Source organism: Ursus arctos, unplaced genomic scaffold (assembly GCF_023065955.2).
Source record: "Ursus arctos isolate Adak ecotype North America unplaced genomic scaffold, UrsArc2.0 scaffold_26, whole genome shotgun sequence".
NCBI lineage: Eukaryota > Metazoa > Chordata > Mammalia > Carnivora > Ursidae > Ursus > Ursus arctos.
In genome coordinates, this window is record NW_026622941.1 from 28,308,879 (window position 1) to 28,333,336 (window position 24,458).

Below are 24,458 nucleotides of genomic sequence, written 5' to 3' on the forward strand. Positions count from 1 at the left end.
GTAATACTGTACCATTTCATGATTTTCAGTTTGTTCAGCTTTTATCTAATGAGAACAGGAGAGATGACTTCTAATCACTTTAGAACATCAGACTGGAAACTGGAAGTATGGGTATTATTTTTATTTATTCATTTTTCTCCTTTATTTATTTATTTTTTGTGTGTGTTTGTTCAACAAATACTGGGTGCTTATTATGTACCAGATACTGTTTTAGGCACTGGGGAAGAAAAGACAAAAATTCCTGTTTTTATGAAGCTTATATTCTAGGGAGATAGATAATAAAAACAGACAAGATGCCAGATGGTGATAAATGGTAAGGAGAAAAATAGGTCAAAGTGCAAGGTGAGGATGATAGAGATAGGTAGGAATGGGGTACTGAAATATTAAACAGAAATAGCTAATATAACCAGCAATATAAAAAGGCAAGAATATTAAACTGCAAAGTGCTTTTAGGAAGATAATTCTTTACAGACCCTAAAAAGCTGACACTTTAGATCTTGAAAAAACTTGTTTCCCCAAAACGGGGAAAAGCTACTGACTTTGTTTGATGTTTACTATTAAATTTTACTGAATTTGTCTTTAGAAAAATTTCATAGGTGGAACAAGCCTTACCCATTGAACACATATATACATATGTCCTACCTTTGAGGGGCTATATATCTCTCTCTATATAGATATATAGCTATATATCTACACTACATTTATATATACACCACATTTATAAAGTAATTAGTAGTAAGGTCGAGAAATAGAGTTGAATGTATAAACCCTCCTTCTAAACATGTAGAAGAAATTTACCATACCATACTTCCCTTCTTTTGTACTATATCAGAGTTAAAATAGGAAATCTTTTAAAAAGTCCCACTGAGACAGGCCCATGGCACAGGGAGTATACTGAATTTGGGGTGGTTTAAGCACAGTATATATACTTTGGAGAATTTTGTAATTATAAAAGAGTAATGCAGTTCATTTGAAAACTAAGATCTGTGTTGTTTAGTTCACAATATGAAATCAACAGAACTTTAGGAAACAGCCTCTACAATGATATTTTGTATTTTTACTCATTCTTAAGACGTTCCCGAATGCAGTTAGTTGTTAAGGAGGAAATTTCATAGGTGAATAGCATGTATTGGGGAAAAGTAGCCATGAAAACCAAATAAGTGGCTGGGCAAGGGCCTCACTAACATTCATACGCTGAACGGCTAAGGTATATGATGTCATGGGTTTATGACATTAGTCTATTTTTTTGTTTTATTGAATATTGAATTCTGTGAGGATTTACAGGCCTGATGTTCAGCTCTGCTTTTGACCAATGAGCATTTAAATACTTAAAGAAGGCAGGGGCCAGAAAATTGCTAGGAAGGTAATTAGGCTTTTAGAGATACTAGAATTCTCCTAATGGTTATTCATACTGGTAAATTTCTCTTATGACTGCACAAACAGGTAGGTAGGAGAAGGAAATATCCAGGAAAAACTGGTAATTTAAAACTTTGCTATTTAAGAAGCAAACACAAGACTCCCCTCCCGCCCCCCACCCCAATACATCAGAGGGCATGCTAGGCTTACCACAGTCAAAAATAATGACTCCACAAACAAACAGGATAATAGCACTATTAAAAATGTTTAAGGGCCTGTTAACTTCAAAGCACAAACCACAGTATTGGAAAGCCAATTGCGAAGACCATTGTTTCCTGGAAATGTAGTATGAAGATCATTGCTTTGATAAGCTTCAATGAGCATCAGTAAACAGTCCACGTCACTTGCTTTAGTTTGTTTGGGCCTACTAATTGCTCCAGGACTTCTCGTGAATGATCTACAAAAGAAAACAATGACTATGTGTTAATTCACAATAATCAAAGATATTTAGTATGTCCTCATGTATAAACTAGGGATGATAACTAGGATATCTCATAGGGTCATTGAAAAGATTAAAGGGGATGAGACATCAAGAACTGCAACTAAAAACATTTAATTAGTGGTAACTCTCATTATTGGCTGCAGTGCACATATCATAGTAATACTTGTAAAAAACAGGCATTCATTGTTTTCTCTGTAATTTCATCTTAATTTCACCAGCCAGAGAGTAAAGGTATAATTTCACCATTAACCTGTGTATAAACTTTCTCAGGGTCCTGGCAGGCAAGAGACACACTAATGTGGTGTGCTTGAACAGGGTTTAACACAGCAACTATTTACAAAGGAGTGAGCAGGATTAAGGAAAGCCAATAAGTGTGGTAGGACACTTTGGGAAGCTGCAACATGCCCAAAATGGTTAGGGGAGGGAGCAATAACTAGAATAGGACAACTTGACCTGTAGGTAAACATTTTCCATGTCACTCAATACTATTATGAAGCATGATTTTTAATAGATAACTATCATATGAATTCATTATAATTTAACCAATCTATATTATTGGGCATTTAGATGGTTCTCAATTATTCACAATGTATAGTAGTGATTTTAATATGGTTTACATTTCTTTTGCAAAGTCAATTTTATAATGTCTTTTAAAAATGAGCTAAAGCAAAAATACTGATAAAATGCTACTACTTTAAAAATTATTCATACGTTTACCAAACTTGTTTAATAGATACAGCCCATGTTGTACATACAACAGCTCTCCAAACTACTCTTGGAAATTTTCTAGTTTAGTGGTTGTGATGTGGTTTTGGAATATAGGTGAGGTTCTGTAGGGCAGGTCCAGAGCTGATGACCAAAAACAAATTCTTAAGCGATGCCTGGGTGGCTCAGTGGGTTAAGCGTCTGCCTTTGGTTCAGGTCATGATCTCAGGATCGTGGGATCAAGGCCCACATCGGGCTCCCTACTTAGCGGGGAGTCTGCTTCTCCCTCTGCTCCTCCCCCTGCTCATGCTCTCTCTCTCACTCTCTCTCTAATAAATAAATAAAATCTTAAAAAAAAAAAGAATTCTTGAGACAGCTTTGGTGCAGAATGGTGGTTTATTAAAGCATGGTGACAGGATCTGTGGGCAGAAAGAGCTGCTATGCTGGGGGCTTGAGGAATGGCTGATTATATACTCAGGAGTTGGGGAAGTAAGGAAAAGGGAGGTTTCAAAAGAACTTTCATCTGCTAAAGACGACCCACCTACAAAATACCTACAAGAGGCCAGAGGCCTTGCCATTGTCAAGTTAAGGTTGTTTTCCCCTCTAGCAAGTTATAAACAGTAAGATAGCTGGGAGATCCCTGGAAGAATGTCACACATGTCCCACCCAGGAGTGGGGGGTGGGGGTAGGGACTGCAGAGTGTCAGCTTGGGCTTTGTCTTCAGCTAGCCTTCTGCTCCCTCGTCAGTTGTTAGAATTATAGATTTCACAAACCTATAGAAAAAAAAGTGGGCCCAACATATGGTTTCTAAATTTTATTTTAAACAAAACAAAAATAAGCCCAAATACCAAGACTCAGTGCAAGCAAGAGAACCAGTATTACCCTGATACTAAAGCCAAATAAAGTCATCACACACATACAAAGCTATAGACTAATATTTCTTATGAATATGTATTTAAAAATCCTCAACAATACACTAGCAAATCAAATCTAGCAACATATAAAAAAGCTTGTATGCCATGATCAACTGGGATTTATCCCAGGAATGAAAGGTTGGTTTAACATCTGAAAATCAATTAACGTAATACACTTTATTGGTGGGCTATTGCTACTGTAATAAATTACTACAACCTTATTGGCTTAAAGTAAAACAAATTTATTATTGTATAGTTTGGAGGTCAGAATTCCAAATTAGGCCTCATTGGGCTAACTTGGATCAGCACTCCTTTTTGGAGGCTCAAGGAAGAGAATTCACCTCCTTGACTTTTCCAGCTTCTAGAGGCCACCATGTTCTTTGCATTCCTCCACATTCAAAATGAACAACAGTGGACAGAGTCCTTCTCATGCTGTCAACTCTATGATTCTCCTTATGCCTGCTTCCTCCCCTTATAAAGACCCTTATGATTACCCTGGGCCCACCTGGATAATCCAGGATAATCTCCCTATTTTAAATTCAACTGATTAGCAACTTTAGTTCCATTTGCAGCATTATAGAATCTAACATGTTTAGGTTCTGGGCATTAAAACGTAGACATCTTTGGTTGGGGGTATTATTCTGCCTACAACTTATACCATATCGATAGAATAAAGGACAAAAACCCCATGATCATCTTAATCGACACAGAAAAAGCATTTGACAACACTCATGGTAAAAACATTCAACAAATTAGGAACAGAAGGGAACTTCTTCAACCTAATTGTGTCTATGAAAGAACTAAAGTTTTATTTAACATCATACTTTATGATGAAAGACTAATGTTTTCCCCCTAAGATGAGAAACAAGGCAAGGATGTCTGCTCTTCCCACTTCTTTTTTTTTTTTTTAAAGATTATTTATTTATTAGAAAGAGAGCATGTGTGCACGTGCACACAAGTGGGGGCAGGGAGGGGGTGGGTAGGGACAGAGGGAGAGGGAGAAGCAGACTCCCCACTGAGCAGGGAGCCAGATCCCAGGACCCCGGGATCATGATCTGAACTGAACGCAGCTGCTTAACCAGCTAAACCACGCAGGCACCCCTGTTCTTACCCCCTTCTATTCAGCATTGCATTGGAGGTTCCAGCCAAGGAAATTTGAGAAGGAAAAGAAATAAAAGGTACTCATGCTGGAAAGAAAGAAGTAAAACTATCTTTGTACATTATGTAATATATACAGAATGTCCTGTCTAATTACAGAATGTCCTAAGGGATCCACTAAAAAATTAGAACTAATAAATGAGTTCAGCAAAGTTGCACAGTACAGGATCAATATACAAAGTCAAATGTATTTGTATACACTATCAATGAGCAATCCAAAAATGAAATTAAGAAAAGAATTCCATTTACATTACCATCAAAAAGAATAAAACACTTAGGGATAAATTTAACAAAAGAAGTGAAAAACAGTCTGAAAACTATAAAACATCGTTGAAAGAAATTCAAGATCTAAATAAATGGAAAGACATCTGTGTTCATAGATCAGAAGACAATATTAACATGACAATACTCCCTAAATTGATTGCAGATTCAATGCAATCTCTTCCAGAATCCCAGTTGTCTCTCTCTCTCTTTTTTTTTAGAAATTGACAAAATGATCCTAATATGTATCTGGGAACTTAAGGGACCCAGAATAACCAATACAATTTTAAAAAGAATAAAATTGGAAATGTATACTTCCCAATTTCATTCTAGTTGGTGTTTTTAGGATCATTTTGGCATTTTTACTAATTATGAAGATGTTATCAAACATACATATTTGTTTTCTGACTATATTTGTGTCATCCTTCTGTAGAAATTTATTATTACACATAAGTAGGATGACATTTTTCCCTCCAGTAAACCATACAGTATATTTTTAGGTAATTTTAAAATTTGGATGCTAGATGGCAGTATTACATTACTCAAAGTCTCCTCAGGCAACTTTTTCTGGAGAAAATACAGAGTATTTAGGATTGAGACTTTGAATAGTAGGAATAATCAATGCCTGTGAGTTTATTATGCTATAAAGAGAAACTGTGGGTTCTCTAAGTATTTAGTGATCCCTTGCCAGAGCACTGTAGAAACTGCAGGGGAGAAAAAATCATTTTCCTTCTACTCTTCTGAGTTCTTGGCTGAGACAGCCCCCCCCCCCAATAAAAGATTAGCCAGAGAAAAACAAACAGCTTAGCAATATGTATACTTCGTGTATGCATGAGAGATACCCAGGGAAAATGAGTAAATTCCCTGAGACAGCCCTAGCCACCACCTTAAATACCATCTTCAGCTAAAGACATAAGAAAGATATTGGGGTGGGGCAGGGTGGGAAGGCCAATCATAGGAGGTTATTAGAAAAAGCACAGCAAAAAAGTAAAGGTAAAGTTTGCTATACAGATTTATGTTAGTGTCTTCTCCACTGATAAGATTCTCTTGTGATTTAGAGTCACCCTTTTCTTCCTAGTATAGAGAGAGGGATACTTACAAATGGAGGTTTTTCTTTATAAATGCAAATTTCTCTTACAAAAGGGTAACTTCTCCATATTTGGAGCTTCTCTAGTGTCTGCTGTTTCTCAAAAATAATCAGCTCAAAATGTCCTTGTCCTGAAGAAGCATACTGGTGTGGCATATTCTGCCACCCTTCCAAACACAGACTCTCAAGATTGAAAAAGACTCAAAGTCATTAGTACCAATCACACCGCTGTTGCTTGATGTCACTCTCCTATTTCCCTCCCTTTTCTAGTAATGGTTAAGCCACCTGACACTAACGACTCAGGAAATTCCTCCCGCTGGGGAAAGAATTAAAGATTGTGGATCAGGTGACTTACTTCTAGTTTTTACTTCTAGTTCTACTATCAAGTATTTCCACTTAAGTTCATTCTTGGTTCTCTTATCCTTAAAACAAGGGTGTTGTGTAGATTAAGTCTAAGAAAGATTTTACCATCTCTCAAAATCTATGATTAACAGAGATGGAGACTACTTTTTCAAAGAGATACATGGCAGGGCCTTTTAGAGCACCAAGAAAAAGAAGAAACTGTGGGAAATAGAAATTAACTTAATTTTTAAAATGATTAAGGAAAATGTAATTTAGATATTTTTGTGGAATACACAGTGAAAAAAGGAAGGCTGGCAGATTTTTACAAACAATGGTCAAAATTCTAAAGCTTCATTACAGCGTCTGGAATAAAGAAATTCTGTGGCATGGAATCAGTAATGAATGAATAAATAATGATGAGGTAACAATAATATAGGATTTAGAGAAAGTGAAACAAAATAATAAAAGAGTTGTCCTTTAAGCAGGGCATCAACTTTAACTAAAGGAAATTCTGAAGCAAACCACTTGGGTCTTAAAATACTTTTGTTTTGGGCTCTATGTGGTAAATATCGATACATTTACAATCTAGGAATCTAAGTAAAGAAATTCCTTGTATAGTAATCAGGCTGAAACAAATCCTCACATATGACTTAAAATTTGGGTCAATTCAATCAAAGGTGGCAGACTCCATAACTAAAGTTATGGCTAAGAAGAAGTTTATGTTGGTTTTTCCTGCCTTTCAGTGTAAAACATAAATTAATCTAGTACTGTCTTATTGCTGTATTGTGCTTCTAAAATCTAAACTCCCACGCCTGCAAATGCTGTGAAACATGTTTAGATAATTATGAGAAACCGAAATGCATGTCTACTGTAGGAGATTAGTAAAGGTGTGTGAGCTGAACTTACTGATAATCACTGCAGACATAATTGAATTAAAAAGGATTTAATAAGTTGTAAAATTATTTTCCTGCTTCCGGAACATCTATAGACATAACTGAATTAAAAAGAATTTAATAAGTTGTAAAATTATTTTCCTGCTTCCAAAACATCTATAAAAAGTACATTGTGTCAAAGAACAAAATTCAACCAAGTAAATTATACGCTTTATTAATTGATTCATGAATCAGGCAGCATCCCATCTAGCAAGTAGAGAGGAGCTCTAAGGAGTTGTACAAAATGGAAGATTTTTATAGGAAGGAGAGTAGGGCAAGAAGTTATTAGCAAAAGAAAAGTAGGGATTGGTTCAGGCAAGGTCATCTTCTCATGGGGGAAAGACAAAGTGTCCTATTAGGAGGATTACCTAACCTTTCTTTGAGGGGATGAAGAGGGCCCATGTGACAGATTACCTCACTGGTGCTGACCCGAAAATTTTACATTGATTGTCTTAAATTTCACTCCTTGGAGAAACCGAAACTGCAGTTAAGTCTAAATTTGTACTGGGGTAAGTGAAGTGAACCTACCTTGGGTCTGTGGTTTTCTTTCTAAAAATTATAATTTACAATATTTTAAATAGCAGCTTAGTTTTTGTTTTATTTTCTGCAGAAATAAAATCAGGGTGTTTCTAACAGTTTCAAGACCTGAGTTATAATGTGAAGTTCTGTTTATAGTCTGACTTTAAGAAATTTATAAAATACTTAGAATTATAGTAGAGAAGATAATCCTATTAATTTAGGGAATTTGAGGGGAAACTATAGTGCCACTGTCAATTTGGGGGTCAGATTGCTTTGAGGATAACATTACAATTGAACATCCTTATATACATATATTTTTATGAAAAATAAATCATATTGTCTTATATAGTCATGTATAAGCAACCACATAAATATATAAGCATGAAGATAAATGTTATATAAGGTATCATAAAAGAAGAAAAATCTTTCATTTACCAGGCCAAACCCCCTCTCCCCAAAAACCATTTATCTTCTTTGGAGAAAAAAATTAATGCAAATTAAATATAAGGTGAATATATTACCCCATTTTATTTTCATTTAATGATGGTAGCAAAAATATACAATGGTAGTAGTGCTGACAGGAAACGGGGAAGAGTAGAGATGATCTGGGTAGCTGAAAAACTTCAGCTTCTTCTCTTCATGAACCTTTATTAATAAAGCAATGGTAATATGAACTCTTTTGCATTATTATCAGATCTCCCAACTTCATGACTAACAGTTACACACAAGGGCAAGTTGAGGTCCATAAAAGTGCTCTGTGCTAAAAAAATTTTGGGAAATGCTTGGATAAAGACAGTTAAACAAGTTTCTTAGCTATAGTATTTCTCAGACTCTTTGACAAATTAACATTCATTATAGTAGTATGTTGCATTTCCCAAACTTTTTGGACACACAAACACTTTTAGTTCTGGGGTATCTGGGTGGCTCAGTTAAGTATCTGATTCTTGGTCTCAGCTCAGGTCATGATCTCAGGGTCATGAGATCGAGCCCTGCAATGGGCTCTGAGCTCAGCATGGAGTCAGCTTGATATTCTCTCCATCTCCTTCTCCCTCCACCCCTTCCCCTGCTCATGCATGCTCTCTCTCTAAAATAAATAAATAAATAAAATCTAAAAAAAAAAAAAAAAAGCCACTTTTAGTTCTATGCTATTATTGGGGGAGAAAAAATTTCCTCTATTTAAGATTCTTCTGGCTGCAGTCTGAATTAAACAGGATATAGATTAACAGGAAAAACATCAAATTTAATTTGCATGTATGGAGGTCTCAAAGATATGGGACCTAAGAAGTGACCAAGACAGATAGTTTTATACAGAGAAACAAATTTTTGATGAACTGACAGGACAAAGAAAACTTATGTTTGGGAGCTTCAATTAATAAGGAATTCTAACAGAATAAAGCTGGGGTTGTAAATTAGTAAAAGTAACAAGGTTTGTTTATATAGACTTCTTAGGCCCTGAATTCCCCATGTCTGATGATAAGGATGTTTTTCTAGCTCCTGGTGCAGGGAGAGTACCTTTCACATGGGAGATTTGTTTCCTCCTTTTGGGAGACAAAAGAAGGTCAGAGTGTTTTTCTTGCACTGACTGTTTCTTAAGTAGCTTTAATTCAAAATAATAAATATACTCCATGGCTTATTTTGGGGTGGCCTGCCCTAAGCTCCAACACTATACTTATGGTATTTTCTAGAACATCATACCATGTCACTGTTAAGGGATTTCAGGGCAGAGCAAGGAAAAAGACATGACCACAAGGTGGCAGTAGGACCCAAGAAGCTTTATTTGGGCAGCGCTTTGACAGATTTGCTTTCAGAAGTCCCTCACAGCTTGAGACCTTCCAAAGACAACAATGTGTGTGTGTGTGTGTGGGGGGGGGGGTGCAGCACTACTGAGAAGGGAAGGAGGGTAAAGGAATTCCCAGAGGACTGAAGAGGAGGTTTCTGTGTCATGATGGTGCTCCGCATCAAGAGAAGGAGTCTCTGGGTCAGGGAGCTCCAAAGGGCAAGAGTGGCTTGAGCGCAGTTTTTCAGGGTATGCAGAACAGGCAGGCTCTAGATGGCTAAAAATCTGCTTCTTTAGGCTGTTTTTAAAATCATTGAATGAAAAAATATTTGATGTCAGTGGGCTTTTGAACTAATAGTCCCAATCTGCTGTGAAGAAATCCTGGGTGGCTCAGTCAGTTAAGCATCTGCCTTTGGCTCAGGTCATGATCCCAGGGTCCTGGGTTCAAGCCCTGCATCAGAGCTCCCTGCTCAGCAGGGAGCCTGCCTCTCCCTTTCCCTCTGCTGTTCACCCTGCTTGGACTCTCTCTCTCTCAAATATATAAAATCTTAAAAAAAAAAAAAAAAGAAAGAAAGAAAAGAAAGAGGCCATCTTTGGTTCATTTACATAGCAGTAACAGTTGGTTAAATGCTGGCCTAGATAATCTTATAGGTCAAAACTACTATTATTCTATTCCAAGTATTTTGAACTCCTGTCATTTTAATGTCTACTTTCATTTCTACTAAAGTTACATGAAAATATAAGAAGTGATTTGAAAGGGATATTGTGTTCCTGCTCCAACTGCTAAAGTTAACTAATAATCGTTCTTTACTGTAAAGCAATGGTTCTCAAAGTGTGGTCTGTAGGTCCTACAGTCTGAGACCCTTTTAGGGTTGTGAGCTAAGACAGTCACTTTATTCATGGAATATCATTTTTACTTGAAAGAACAGCTGACAACCTAAGGTTATTCAGACTTGGGTACTTGTCAGACTCTTTCTTTCTTTCTTTTTTTTTTTAAGATTATTTATTTATTCATTTGACAGAGAGAGAGAGAGCAAGAGAACACAAGCAGGGGGAGTGGCAGGCAGAGGAAGAAGGAGAAGCAGGCTCCCCACTGAGCAGGGAGCCCATGTGGGGCTCAATCCCAGGACCCCAGGATCATGACCTGAGCTGAAGGCAGATGCTTAACTGACTGAGCCACCCAGGTGCCCCCATTTTTTAAAATTTAAAATTAATTAAATTAATTAAATTAAATTAATTAACATATATAGTTAATAACATAATATAGTGTATTGTTAGTTTCAGAGGTAGAGTTTAGTGATTCATCAGTTGCATGTAACACCCGTGGCTCATTACATCAAGTAATGCCTATCACCCAGTTACCCCAACCGCCACCCACCTCCCCTCCAGCACAGATCATTTCTTGAAAAGGAGCAAAATGAGCCTGATGCTTCAGAGAAAACAAATGTCAGAGTTTGTTGTGAATGATGAAATTTTAGCTTTCAGATGAATTTTGGAAAAATGTAGCTGCCATTATGATCTTGACAACTACCTGATGGTGCTGTTAACAAATGAGATTTTTTTGCTATAATAAAATATGTTGACATTGGAAGACCCATATTACTAAGAGAACCAATATTTTCCAAACTGCCAATGCATGATATTACAAAATCACGTATGGGTAAAAGATCCAATCAAAATACAAGACAGACCAATGGACTGTAATATGAGTATACAAAAATTTCATTGATATATTTTCAACTTCCATACTGCAACTAACCTTTAAGAAATGACCACTTACTGAGTTTGGGGGTAATATCAAAGAAGAGTGTCCACAGGGTAACCAGAAAGATAATGAAGGTAAAATTAGCAAAGGCTGAATTTATAATATGCCTAGCCAAGTTATCCTGAGACAAATATAACAGAACATTAAAAGAGAACTATTTCAGCTAAGGTTCCAGGACTAGAGGTACCAGCTACTTTCTCATTCCAGTGAGATTCCAGACTACCTATATTTGACTTGGAAATGCTTGGCTGAAATCTGATTTTGGAATCCATGGCACTTCATCCATTTAAAGATACAAAAGTGTTAAAGTGAGAAGGGATGGATAGCTGGAAATTGAAGAAAGGATCCCTTTCAAGATAGCTGTGATTGGAGTTCTGGAAAGAGGGCTGGAGGTGCTTCCTTTTCTGTTCAAGCCTAGTGAAAGGGCAGTCTAAGGAGATTGGTTGGAGAGTCTGATATGTCCCTTGGAGCTTGGGGGACACAGGACACTAAAGCAGACCCACATCTGAAAAAACTAAAGGGCAAAAGGCTATGGCAAGAGTCTCTGCAGCTAAAGAGAAGACTGGGGTTGGGATGTACCTGCACTCTCATTGCCTAAAGTATGTGTTTCCTGTGGACAGATGAGGGCTGCCATGGGGTTGCCTTATACTTTGCTCATGAAAGGAACCCAGCTAAGTTAGGAAACCTGAGCAGAAAGAGACCGACGGTGTATTACTGGATGCCTGGGGACAGAGGAAGAAAATAGTAGCTACTAACCAGAAGAGACATGCTGGCTTGAATCAAGAGAACTGCAGATAGGACATACATGAAATGATGAGGGGCTGGTAGGAAGTTGGCCCTCAAGAACCCCAAAAGTGCCCCACTTTTGAGAGAGTACGGATCAGCTCACCCACAGGGCCCAGAGTGCTGGCACTTGATCACAGTAGCACTGGTCAAGTAAGACTTTTCCTTCCCTTACCTCTGTTCCTGCTTATCCCAGTCCCACACTGCACTAACGTTGGTGGGGTCAGAAACCACGGTGGGCAAGCTGGGGAAGGAAGAAGGGAAGTGAGGGATGGTAAAATACAGAAACCAACAACATCCCCTTACCCACTGCAGCCAAATCTGAGCTGACTGGAGGAGCAAAAGCTTTAACTTGGACTTGTTTGGAGTACTGCATGGACCTAAGACATTTTAATTACTGAAATGAGAGGTTTCAGTGATACGAAATGGCAAGACATTTTAACTATCTGAGAATGATAAGTCAATGGCACCTGAGATTTCATCTGGCAGTAGGAAAAAATTAGCCTCTTTAGAGCAGATTTGTAATAAAGTAGTGTGAGGAAAATAGAGTCGCTTTACGAGTACCTCTTGCTTGTTCAATATATTGATCAAATGCACACATAGCTCAGTGGATAGATATACACACCTTGACTCATATTCTGGAAAGATTATAAAAGATTGCTGTAATTACATTCCATATACTGTGATCGCCTTCATCTTAAAATAAGAGCCTACTGATTAGAATACAATTTTCTGCCTTGTTTGATGACCAGAGAACCTCTGTTTGCTTTCTCACAACCCCCAGGATAATGTACGCAGGTATCAATCCCTTGCACTCAGTCCCATAAGTTTTTCTTGTTCTAAGTAATTTTCTTTAAATTATTACTAATTTTAATTGATAAAATCATCCACATGATACAAAATTCAAAAGGTACAAAGGGCGTATAGTGCAGGCTTTTTCCTACTCTGGTCCCTCCATAACTCTCCCTGGAGAGCACTGTTCACAGTTTGTAATGTCCTTTTTGGCTTTAGTTTTTTGAGAAATGTCTTGGCCCAAAAGATTTAGTCTTCATTATAGATGTCACTGATACCAAACACAACCTGTTGTAGGCTTGGTTTACATTGACAGTCCAAACATAAGAAAGAACAGAGGTTGTTAAGAGGACTTCTAAGATCATAACTCAACCTAGAGAGTAACTGTTTAGACTGTAATTAGAGACATGAGTTGGAAGGACTGGGCATCAGTGCTGACTTACAAGTCAGGTACAGGTTATACTGTGTTATGTGGCCCACGGCAGCAAAAGGGCTGAGGTGCTGTGGTTTCAGGACACGGTGATATATAGTATTGTGGCTCTTTTTTTCCCATAATAATATAGTATTTTATCCATTATTTTATATAAATTATGACACCAAAATAATATTTTTGCAATTTTAAATTTTATGTTCTTATATATCACTATTAGCTCTATTAGATTTTATAAGTAACAAAATATTTTTTAAAGATTATATTTTTATTTATTTGAGAGAGAGTGAGAGAGAGAGACAGCACAAATGGGGCGAGGGCCAGAGAGAGGGGGAGAAGCAGACCCTCTAATGAGCAGGGAGCCCGACGTGGGGTTTGATCCCAGGATCCCAGGATCACGACCCAAGCTGAAGGCAGACACTTAACCAACTGAGCCACAGAGGTGTCCCTAAGTAATAAAATATTTTTAAAGGTAAAATCTTTTTATTTTACTATCTTTAGTAGTCCTTTTTTTTTTTTTTTTTAAATAGGTTCCACACCCAGCATGGAGCCCAGCACAGGGCTTGAACTCACAGCCATGAGGTCAAGGCCTGAGCTGACATTGAGAGTCAGACACTTAACCAACTGAGCCACCCAGGTGCTCTCTTTTTTCTTTAATTTTTTTTTTTTATTGGAGTGCAGCTGACACATAATATTACATTAGTTTCAGGTGTACAACATAGTGATTCAACATCTCTCTCTATGTTATGCTTTCCTCACCACAATGTAGCTACCATCTGTCACCACACAACAATATCACTGGTTATATTCCCTATGCTGCACCTTTTATTTCCAGTATCATGGCTCTTACACAGACCAAATGGGGTGTGACTACTTCGTTCTCCTTCAGTGAAGTATCTATCACATTAGCCTAAGAGTCCAAATTGGTCTGAATCTCAATGGCTACAGTTTGATGAGATTAGTCAACAGGTCATTTAGCATATTTAATAGATGTAATATTATAAGCTTGATTTTTTTTTGTCTACACAAAACATCATGTTTATTATCAGGACCACTACCATCATCATCATGACTGACATTTATTGAGCTTTCACTATGTGCTAGCCACCATATAAAGTGCTGTCAGATAATTATCATGACTAAGCTTATGAGGTAGGTACTGCTATTATATCCATCTTACAGATGAGGAAACTGAATAATGGAATGGGTTGAGTAGTTAACTTAAGGTCACACAGTTATTAAAAGATGAAGCCAGGATTTGAACCCAGCCACTCTATCATACTAACCTGTTATTAGGGGGCATCCATGGAAGAGTAATATACGTATCTGAGGACAGCAAGTGAGGACAGCTTCTACAGCCTCATCAGTCAGATTCACACAATGTCCCATGTGAATCTCCTATTTAAAAAGAAAGAAAGCATAGTCAAAAGAAAAAACAGGTATGATGACAGCATGAAAAAGCCTGGGAAATACTCTGATACAAAAAGAACCAGGGGCATCTAGCTGGCTCAGTCGGAGGAACATGAGACTCTTGATCTCAGGGTCATGGGTTCAAGCCCCATGTTGGGCATAGAGATTACGCAAATAAATAAAACTTAAAAAACAACAAACAGGGTGCCTAGGTGGCTCAGTCGGTTAAGCATCTGCCTTCAGCTCAGGTCATGATCTCGGGTCCTGGGATCAAGTCCTACATTGTCAGGCTTTCTGCTCAGTGGGGAGCCTGCTTCTCCCCTCCCTCTCTTCCTCTATGCGTGCTCTCTCTCTCAAATAAATTAAAAACAACAACAACTTAAAAACAACAAACAAACAGAACCAAATATCTACTTGCAAGAAACATTCAATAGAAAGGACTAATGTAAGTAAGTATGCAGTAATTTGGAAGTACAGATGATTTAAAAGTTAAGTGCCCAATCATTTTATATAGAAATATTGCAAAATCTATTAAAGCTGAAGATAAGTATACCCCAGAACCCAGCAGTTCCAACTGAAAATGTCCACTATACACGGAGTAACTCTTGCATATGTGCCCAAGGAAACAATTTATAAATGTGCTCATTTTAATATTATTTGTAATAGTAAAAAAGTGGATAATGGGTAAACAAATGGTGGTTTATTAATGGAACAGATGAAACAGTTAAAATGAAAAATAACTACTTGTATTAATAGACATAAATCTCAAACATAATGTTAGTTCAGGCACTTCGGAAAACAGTATTGTCATATCTTTTAAAGCTTAATGTGTATTTATTATATGACCCAGCAATCTCATTCCTAGGTGTTTATCCAAGAAAAATGAAAATGTATGTCTACAAAAAGACTTGTACACAGATTTCTATAGTAGTATTTATAACAGTCCAAAATTAGAACCACCCAAATATCCATCAAATGGTACATTCACCAATTCTTTTTTTTTTTTTTTAAGATTTTATTTATTTATTTGACAGAGAGATAGTGAGAGAGGGAACACAAGCAAGGGGAGTGGGAGAGGGAGAAGCAGGCTTCCCGCTGAGCAGGGAGCCCGATGCAGGGCTCGATCCCAAGATCCTGGGATCATGACCTGAGCCGAAGGCAGATGCTTAACGGCTGAGCCACCCAGGCGCCCTGTACATTCACCAATTCTGAACAAACTGTGTCATATCCACACTATGGAATACTACTCAGCAAAATAAACAAATAAAAGGAATGAAATAGTAACACATGCAACAACATGGATGAATCTCAAAAACATTGTGCTAAGTAAAAGAAGTTTAAAACATAAGACAATACTTCATCTTGTTTATGGATCTATATCTCTATGTGTCTATCCACATATAGGTAAATTATGCAAACATGCAAGGAAAAATACACAGGTGGCTTTAGAATAGTGGTTACTTTGAAGGAAGAAAGAGAATAAATGTGCAGGGAGCTTTACATGTAACATAATTTTTAACAAGGAACTGAAATAAGTACAGAAAATGTTAAAATTTCAGTGGCTGGTCCACAGGTTTGTGGTATATTACTTTCTATGTTTTTTCATATGTTAGAAATATTATATATCCCTCGTTTGATGTTCTAATTTGGAATCCATCCTTCTGCACTGGTGGTGGGAATGTAAAATGGTACAGCCAGTGTGATAATAGTATGACAGTTCTTTAAAAAATTAAACATAGCATTACCATATAATCCAGGTATTTCACTTCCAGGTATATACCCAAAGAACTGAAAGCAGGGACGAGAACAGATATTTGTATACCTATGCTCATAGCAGCAGTATTCACAATAGTGAAAAGGTGAAAACAAATATTGAAAGATGAATGAATAAACAAAATGTTTACATATATACATACACACATAAGCATATATATATAAACATATACACATGTGTGCATATTTATATATGAATATACAATATATATACAATGAAATATTATGCAGTCTTAAAAGGAATGAATTTTTTTCTTTTTCAAGACTTTACTTATTTGGGAAAGAGAGAAAGAGCAGAAGCCAGTGAGGGGCAGGGGGAGAAGAAGACTCCCTGCTGAGCAGGTAGCCTGATGTGGGGCTCCATCCCAGGACCCTGGTATCATGACCTGAGCCATAAGACAGACGCTTAACCGACAGAACCACCCAGGCGCCCCAGGAATGAAATTTTGATACATGCAGGGACACAGATAAACCTTGAAAACATTCGGCTAAGTGACATAAGTCAGACAGCAAAGGACAAATATTGTATGATCCACTTACATGAGTTATCTAGAATAGGCAAATTCATAGAGACAGAAAGTAGAACAGAGGTAGCTAGAGGCTGGGGGGGGGAATGGGGAGATATTGTTTCATGGGTAATGAGTTTCAGTGTAGGATGAAGAAAAAGTTCTGGAGATGGATTGTGGTGATGGCTGCACAACAATGTGAATGTACTTAATTCAACTGAATTGTACACAAAAAATAGTTAAAGTGGTAAGTTTTGTGTTGTGTATATTTGACCACAATAAAAGACTTTTTAAGAATTCTAAGATTTAGCTAATAGTTGACATGTATATTGATGGTATTAATATTTTTCCTCCTGAAAAGTTGATATTAAGTTGGTATACATATTATAATCAATCATATCTTACAGATAAAGGAAACCTGAGTATATTGAAAACTCATAAAAATTGAGGAAAAAAGCATCGTTATAAATGGGCAAACATATTTTATTTTATAAATTGTTGAAGGCTACAGACAAATACAATTTGAGAACAGATGGAAGGAATAGTGTTCAACATTTAAAATATCTTAAGGAATAAAAAAAAAGAGGTTCAATGCTACGAACTGGGGTCTTGGCAAAATTGTGAATTCACAACATAACCTTCACAGGAACCAATTTTACACTATGAATTTAGGACCATTAAAGTATAAACCTATTGATCCACTTGTTCTGTTTTCTGGAGTTCATTACAGCAATGAGAAAAAAGTATAAACCCCAACATATGATTATTCCTAATAGCTAAAAACTGAAAATAATCTGAATTATCAACAACAAAAAATAAAGAATGATACGTCGTGTGAACAGATTCTGTTCTCTCATGTACCAATTGTACATCTACGTTCTAGAACGTAGCAGGTACTTAGTATTTGTTGAACAAATGAAATTCTACAGCAAATAAACTTTTAACCATGAAGATTGTAGAAACTTATAAAATGACTATAATATAAAGTTAATATGATAACATTTATTGAGGGACTATCATGTGCCTGGAACTGCAGTAAAACATGGGGATAAAATGATGATAAAATGATGAACAAAATGGTCTCTGCCCACTGGGAACACAGATCAACAGGAATTTCAGAAATAATCATGACATTCAATAAATGTTATAACATGTTTGTGTGTTTGTCAATCTTTAGGAGAGGTCCTCAGACTTTTAAAAATTATTATTAAGTAAATTCTACCCCCAACGTGGACCTTGAACTTATAACCCTGAGATCAAGAGTCACATACTCTACTGACTAAGCCAGCTGGGTGTCCCGAGGTCCTTAGGCTTTTAATCGAATTTATTTTCAAGTTATAAACTATTAAGCAACACTGATAATATAATTTCCAGGAACAGAACATATGAAAAGCAAGAGATTAAAACAGAGCATGTGATAAAAGGTAGGAACACATACTGTCCACAAGAGAAAAGTCACTAAAAAAGACGAAAAAGTTTGTATTTCAATTTGAGTCAGAAATTGTGGTCACAAAAATACTAGATGCCATGAGACAAAGGTTAAAGTATATTTACTCTGTTTAAGGAAGGAATTAAGTTCTAATAAAGTTTAGAAAGATTTCCATTGAAATGTTTTGGTACTTATAGAAATAAGATTTGGAAAATTGAAAAATTGAAAAAAATAAAATTGGAAAATTGAAAAAATAAAAAATTCAATGATATGGTACTATAATCGCCAGCACTTATTGGTAACTGAAACTTTTTCTGTCTGCTTAGGTTGGTGCTCCTAATTTTATAGTGCTGAAGTAAATATGTAGGTATGTGTCCTATCACTGCATGACAACTAATTTCCTGGTTGGTTTCATTAGGGAATGATAAACTATGTTAGTTGTTTGGGAACTTTATTAAAAATGATGATTATAAGATAATGTTATCATAAGAATTAAATAACCTAATGAATATAAAGCAATAGTTAAGTATGGAGGCTGGAATATAGTTAGTGCTCAACAAATGTTAGTATTTCAAACAGTAAACATTATGGCAGAATTTATTGACCTTATAGTTAGGATGCAATTTGGAATTTGGAACTCAGTATAAGAAAACACAGTGATTTCTTAATCAAAAGATTTGTAAAAATATATATGCTGTATAGACATACATATGCACACACATACATACAAGCAGGATCTAGATACAAAAAGACAAAAATTGTCTCTGGGCAATAACTCAAGGAGAAATATTTTGGCAAAAACACGACACTGCTATTCCTTTATTATAGTTATTGCTAACATTTTTAATTCATTTATAGCCTCTTTACTTTCAAAAAGAATTTGATGTGGCTAATTTTTTAAAAAAAGATTTTATTTATTTATTTGATAGAGAGAGAGAGAGCATGAGAAGGAGGGAGGGGCAGAGGGAGAGGGAGAAGCAGACTCCCCACTGAGCAGGGAGCCCACACGGGACTCAAACCCAGGACCCTGAGATCGTGACCTGAGCTGAAGGCAGATGCTTAACCGCTTAACTGACCACCCAGGCATCCCAGATACGGTTTATCATTGAAAAGCACATCTATATTAAATAAGACTAAAAACCTCACTATAAACCGGCAAAGGAGGAAACCAAAATCCTGGGATAAAAGGCTTCTTAATGTATTTAGAACCAGGTTATAGGTGCCACATCAGTCACTGAATGGAAGGTCTGAACACTAATTTAGGATCTTCTCAAAAGCTGTACAATGTGTTAAGGAGGAAAACCTTTTTCCTCTTAGGTTCTCTTAGGTTCTATCTCCGGGAGCCTGTGAAGTAAAATGACTAAGACACACAAGCAAGGAAAAAGGCAAGTTTGGTCACACACAAGTCACAAAGAAAGTGGCTCAAAGACATGGCTACAATACAGAGTTTATAGATCATCTTAATAGGAGAAAAGGAGGGAGAGAAAGGATACTTAGAGAAAAACAGATGACTTTTAGGGAAAACAAAGTGGGCCTTTAGAGAGTAAATGGGAGGTATGATAGTCTTGTGACAATTTTCTTTTATGTCATTTCTCAGCTCACTCCTCCAGGGATAGGAGTGATCTTCCTGGGATTAGGTAGTCTTCCTTGAAGGGGGTTTGATGGCAGCTGAATTCTTTTGGAAGGCTCTGTTTTTAGGCAGATGGAGGGAGAGTGTTTAAGACAAAGCCTCTTTTTTGCATCTGTTGATTCTTAAACATCTTTAGCTCAGAATAATTTTTATGTGACAGGTATATTCTGGAATCCTTCATGTATATTAAGAAAATAGGATGGCAAGCCACTAAGTAGTCCTGGTAATGAAAATCCTAAAGAATATCATTTTACATTGATGAACTTTCATGATCTTCACTATAATAAGATTACCCTTCAATGTGTTAGAAGCTAAAACTTCTGGAAAATGAGGACGTTCATTGGAAGTAAAATGGGTTTTTATTTAAAGCATGCTTTACCTCCTAACTTTACCAGTTTTTCCTCACTCTGGAAATAAAGAGGTGGAGGCAAAAACCAAACCAAACCAAACCAAAAAAATGTCATGGAAACACCTAATTGATAATAAGGCACTGGCTGTTTGCTACATTCAAAAAGCAACTTCTGAGGATAACATAAAAATTTAGTTAGCATCAACTTTATAGATATCTTAAAATTACCTCTAATTTCTTGGCACAAGATCCGTTAACAAGCGCAACCACGCCATCGTCAGATACCTAAGCAAAGAGAACAAGCAAGATGGCACATAAATGGAAAAGATGAAGGGAAAATATTTTGAATATTATTAATCATTTATGTATGGCTTTATTGCCTCCCATTCAGCACACATGTGTTTGAGCCACACTGATCTCTTTCACCCAATTACTTAAAGTAATTGAGGGGACTGCGCCAAGTTATACTACAGTTCTAGAACCACCGAGGCATGAGCTGGTCAACAATTCCAACAGAAACCAAAAAAATTATTTATGTTCTTCTGATGAGTCATGGAAATTCACTGGGCAGACACATACAGTCTTTATATTTCAAGTCTATATTGCATTTACCTGAGTAGCTGAAAAATCAACACACTGCAAAAACGGGCAGTTTTCTCCTAATGCATGGAGGGACACATCGGTAATACCTAAACAGCCCCCTAAGTCAATGATCTTTAGCAGCCGGCAGTTGACTGCAAGAGCAAGGACTCCTTCATCAGTGAGATTGCAGCATCGTTTCAAAGAAGCTTCATGCAGGTATGAACAAGAGGAAGCCACAGCTTTTATTCCTGAGGGAAAACATAATTACATATCAATGAGCTATATGTGTATATATATATGAGAAATGTGACTGATTTTCATTTTAGCAATCACCAGTATTGATATACCCAACTGTATGTTAGCCTTTTGCAAAGTAGTCCATCTCTGAGGATATATTTATTTCCCAGTGATGTTGTCATTATTAAAACTCTATTGGAATATTTCAGGAATTTTCTATATAGTCTGTAGCATATCATTCAGAATATCTGCAGTGAATGGCAAGCCTTTACTGTCGACAAGTAAATTGACAAAAGTCATTCGGAATCAAATTAGGTCATTAAATAGTAGATAAATCTCCTTTTTGTTAAAATAAAAAGTCTTAAAGTAATAAAATTAATTTTCTTGTGGACTCTGAAGGGAAATCAAAAGTTAAATTGACCAAATGTCTTAGGTGATAGTTTTCACGCTTATCCTTAGGAATCATACTTTTTTTTTTTTAATGATTTTTTATTATATTATGTTAGTCACCATACAGTACATCCCCGGTTTCCGATGTAAAGCTCGATGATTCATTAGTTGTGTATAACACCCAGTGCACCATGCAATACGTGCCCTCCTTACTACCTATCACCAGCCTATCCCATTCCCCCACCCCCCTCCCCTCTGAGGCCCTCAGTTTGTTTCTCATAGTCCATAGTCTCTCATGTTTCATTCCCCCTTCTGATTACCCCCCCTTTCTTTATCCCTTTCTTCCCCTACCGATCATCCTAGTTCTTATGTTCCATAGATGAGAGAAATCATATGATAGTTGTCTTTCTCTGCTTGACTTATTTCACTTAGCATTATCTCCTCCAGTGCCGTCCATGTTGTAGCAAATGTTGAGAACTCGTTCTTTCTGATAGCTGAGTAATATTCCATTGTATATATGGACCACAACTTCTTAATCCAGTCATCTGTTGAAGGGCATCTCGGCTCCTTCCACGATTTAGCTATTGTGAACATTGCTGCTATGAACATCGGGGTGCATATGGCCCTTCTCTTCACTACGTCTGTATCTTTGGGGTAAACACCCAGTAGTGCAATGGCTGGATCATAGGGTAGCTCAATTTTTAACTTTTTAAGGGACCTCCACACTGTTTTCCAGAGTGGCTGTACCAACTTGCATTCCCACCAACAATGTAGGAGGGATCCCCTTTCTCCACATCCTCTCCAACAATTGTTGTTTCTTGCCTTGTCAATTTTTGCCATTCTAACTGGCGTAAGGTGGTATCTCAGTGTGGAGGAATCATACTTTTGTCTCTTGGTTCTCTCTTCCCCTTTTGACTTTTAAATCTAATTAAACTGATGTAAATGCACCTTGGAGACTGGTACATGATAATGTGCCACAAAAATAAGAGTACTTTGGGGATCCTCAGCCCTTCAGTCATGGATAAACATTATAATAGTGTGAAAAGATAACCTTTATGAGCAAAATACACAAAAGGCAAGATGGTGAATTCATGTGTAGGTCATTTTTTACTGTTTTGCATAACTTGAGAAAGGATATTTATTTATTTATTTATTTATTTATTTATTTATTTATTTATTTATTTTTACCCCCTTGAAAGAACTTTTGTTTTTATTCATCGGTGTCTGGCATGAAAATTCTTTTTAGTGAGGCATTATTTATGTAAACATTTAAAAACTTATGCTTCTTTGTAATATTTTATGAATAGTCTAACTTGCTAATCAAGATGATTGCAAAATACAGCAAACTACTCTTTCCAGAAACCTAGCTAGCCAAGTAAATCTCTCGCTCTCTCTTTTTTTTTAAGAGTATTTGTTTATTTGAGAGAGAGAGGGAGAGATTGAGAGACCCGGTAGGAGGAGGGGCAGAGGGAGAAGTAGACTCCCCGTGGAGCAGGGAGCCCAATGTGGGGCTTGATCCCAGCACCCTGGGATCATGACCTGAGCCCAAGGCAGATGTTTAACTGACTGAACCACCCAGGTGCCCAAGTCCCTCTTTCTTATATTGAAGGAAAAGGTTAAAATCCTTTATTGAGGGATGCCTGGGTGGCTCAGTCAGTTAAGCGTCTGTCTTGGGCTCAGGTCATGATCCCAGAGTCCTGGGATCAAGGCCAGCATAGGGCTCCTTACTCGACAGGGAGCCTGCTTCTCCCTCTTACTGCTCTGCCTGCTGCTCCCCCTGCTTGTGCTCTCTATTCCTCACAAATAAATAAATAAATAAATAAATAAATAAATAAATAAATAAATAAAATCTTTAAAAAAAAAATCACACACACACACAAAATTCTTTATTGATTTAAAAAAAGGGTAAAAAATCCTCTAATTCATGTAATAATGATACTGAAAAAAGCAGTCTGACTGACTATAAAAAAACTATGCATTGTAGAGGATACATTGTATGATGTATTGTATGATGCATTGTATGATGACAGACGGTAGTGCTACTTGTGATGAGCACAGCAAAATGAATATAGTTGTCTAATCATGAAGTTGTACACTTGAAACTAATATAACATTGTATGTCAACTCTACTCCAAAAAAAAAATTTTTTTTAAAGATTTTATTTATTTATTCAACAGAGATAGAAAAAGCCAGCGAGAGAGGGAACACAAGCAGGGGGAGTGGGAGAGGAAGAAGCAGGCTCATAGTGGAAGAGCCTGATGTGGGGCTCGATCCCATAACGCCGGGATCACACCCTGAGCTGAAGGCAGACGCTTAACCGCTGTGCCACCCAGGCGCCCCCCAATAAAAAATTTTTTAAATAAAAAAAACATATGGTGGCTCAGTTAGTTGGGCACCTGCCTTCGGCTCAGGTCATGATCTCAGAGTCCTGGGATTGAGCCCTCAGTCAGGCTCCCTGCTCGATGGGGAGCCTGCTTCTCCCTCTGCTCTCTCTCTGCCTGCCACTCCCCCTGCTTGTGCTCTCTCTCTCTGTCAAATAAATAAATAAAATCTTTTTTAAAAACCATAAAAACAAAAAAAAGCTATCATTGTACAGACTGATAGGAGAGTGCCTAGTAAATTTAATCTGATGATTTAACTTTCTGTGGTGATTTTGTATCAAGAAAGCCTTAACAAAGTATGAACTGGTCAAGAGCAAATCAATTTCAAAGTGTTCTGAGCTTTCTTACATGGATGTCCATCCAGGTTTACTTTAAATATGTTTATCTCTCTCTCTCTTTTTCAAAGATTTACTTATTTGAGAGAGAGAAAGAGCGAGAGAGCACGGTT

At 36.9% G+C, this 24,458-nt stretch overlaps 1 protein-coding gene across 6 annotated transcripts in view; it reads right to left on the minus strand.

Moving 5' to 3' along the window:
* Positions 1–106: 106 nt before the first annotated feature.
* Positions 107–24,458, minus strand: part of AMN1 (antagonist of mitotic exit network 1 homolog) — a 51,163-nt gene continuing 26,811 nt past the window's right edge. For 2 of the 6 annotated variants that reach the window (XM_026502149.4, XM_057303226.1), the window contains 5 exons: positions 21,033–21,250; positions 20,649–20,705; positions 14,610–14,721; positions 12,277–12,345; positions 107–1,813 (listed from right to left, as the gene is read on the minus strand). In XM_026502149.4, coding sequence (XP_026357934.2) covers positions 1,740–1,813; positions 12,277–12,345; positions 14,610–14,721; positions 20,649–20,705; positions 21,033–21,250 — 530 coding nt within the window. In that variant the 3' untranslated portion in view covers positions 107–1,739. Of the gene's footprint in view, positions 1,814–4,803; positions 8,422–9,520; positions 9,852–12,276; positions 12,346–14,609; positions 14,722–20,648; positions 20,706–21,032; positions 21,251–24,458 lie in introns of those variants that run through there. The other 4 variants (XM_026502151.4, XM_026502150.4, XM_048216524.2 and 1 more) reach the window with 4 other exon arrangements.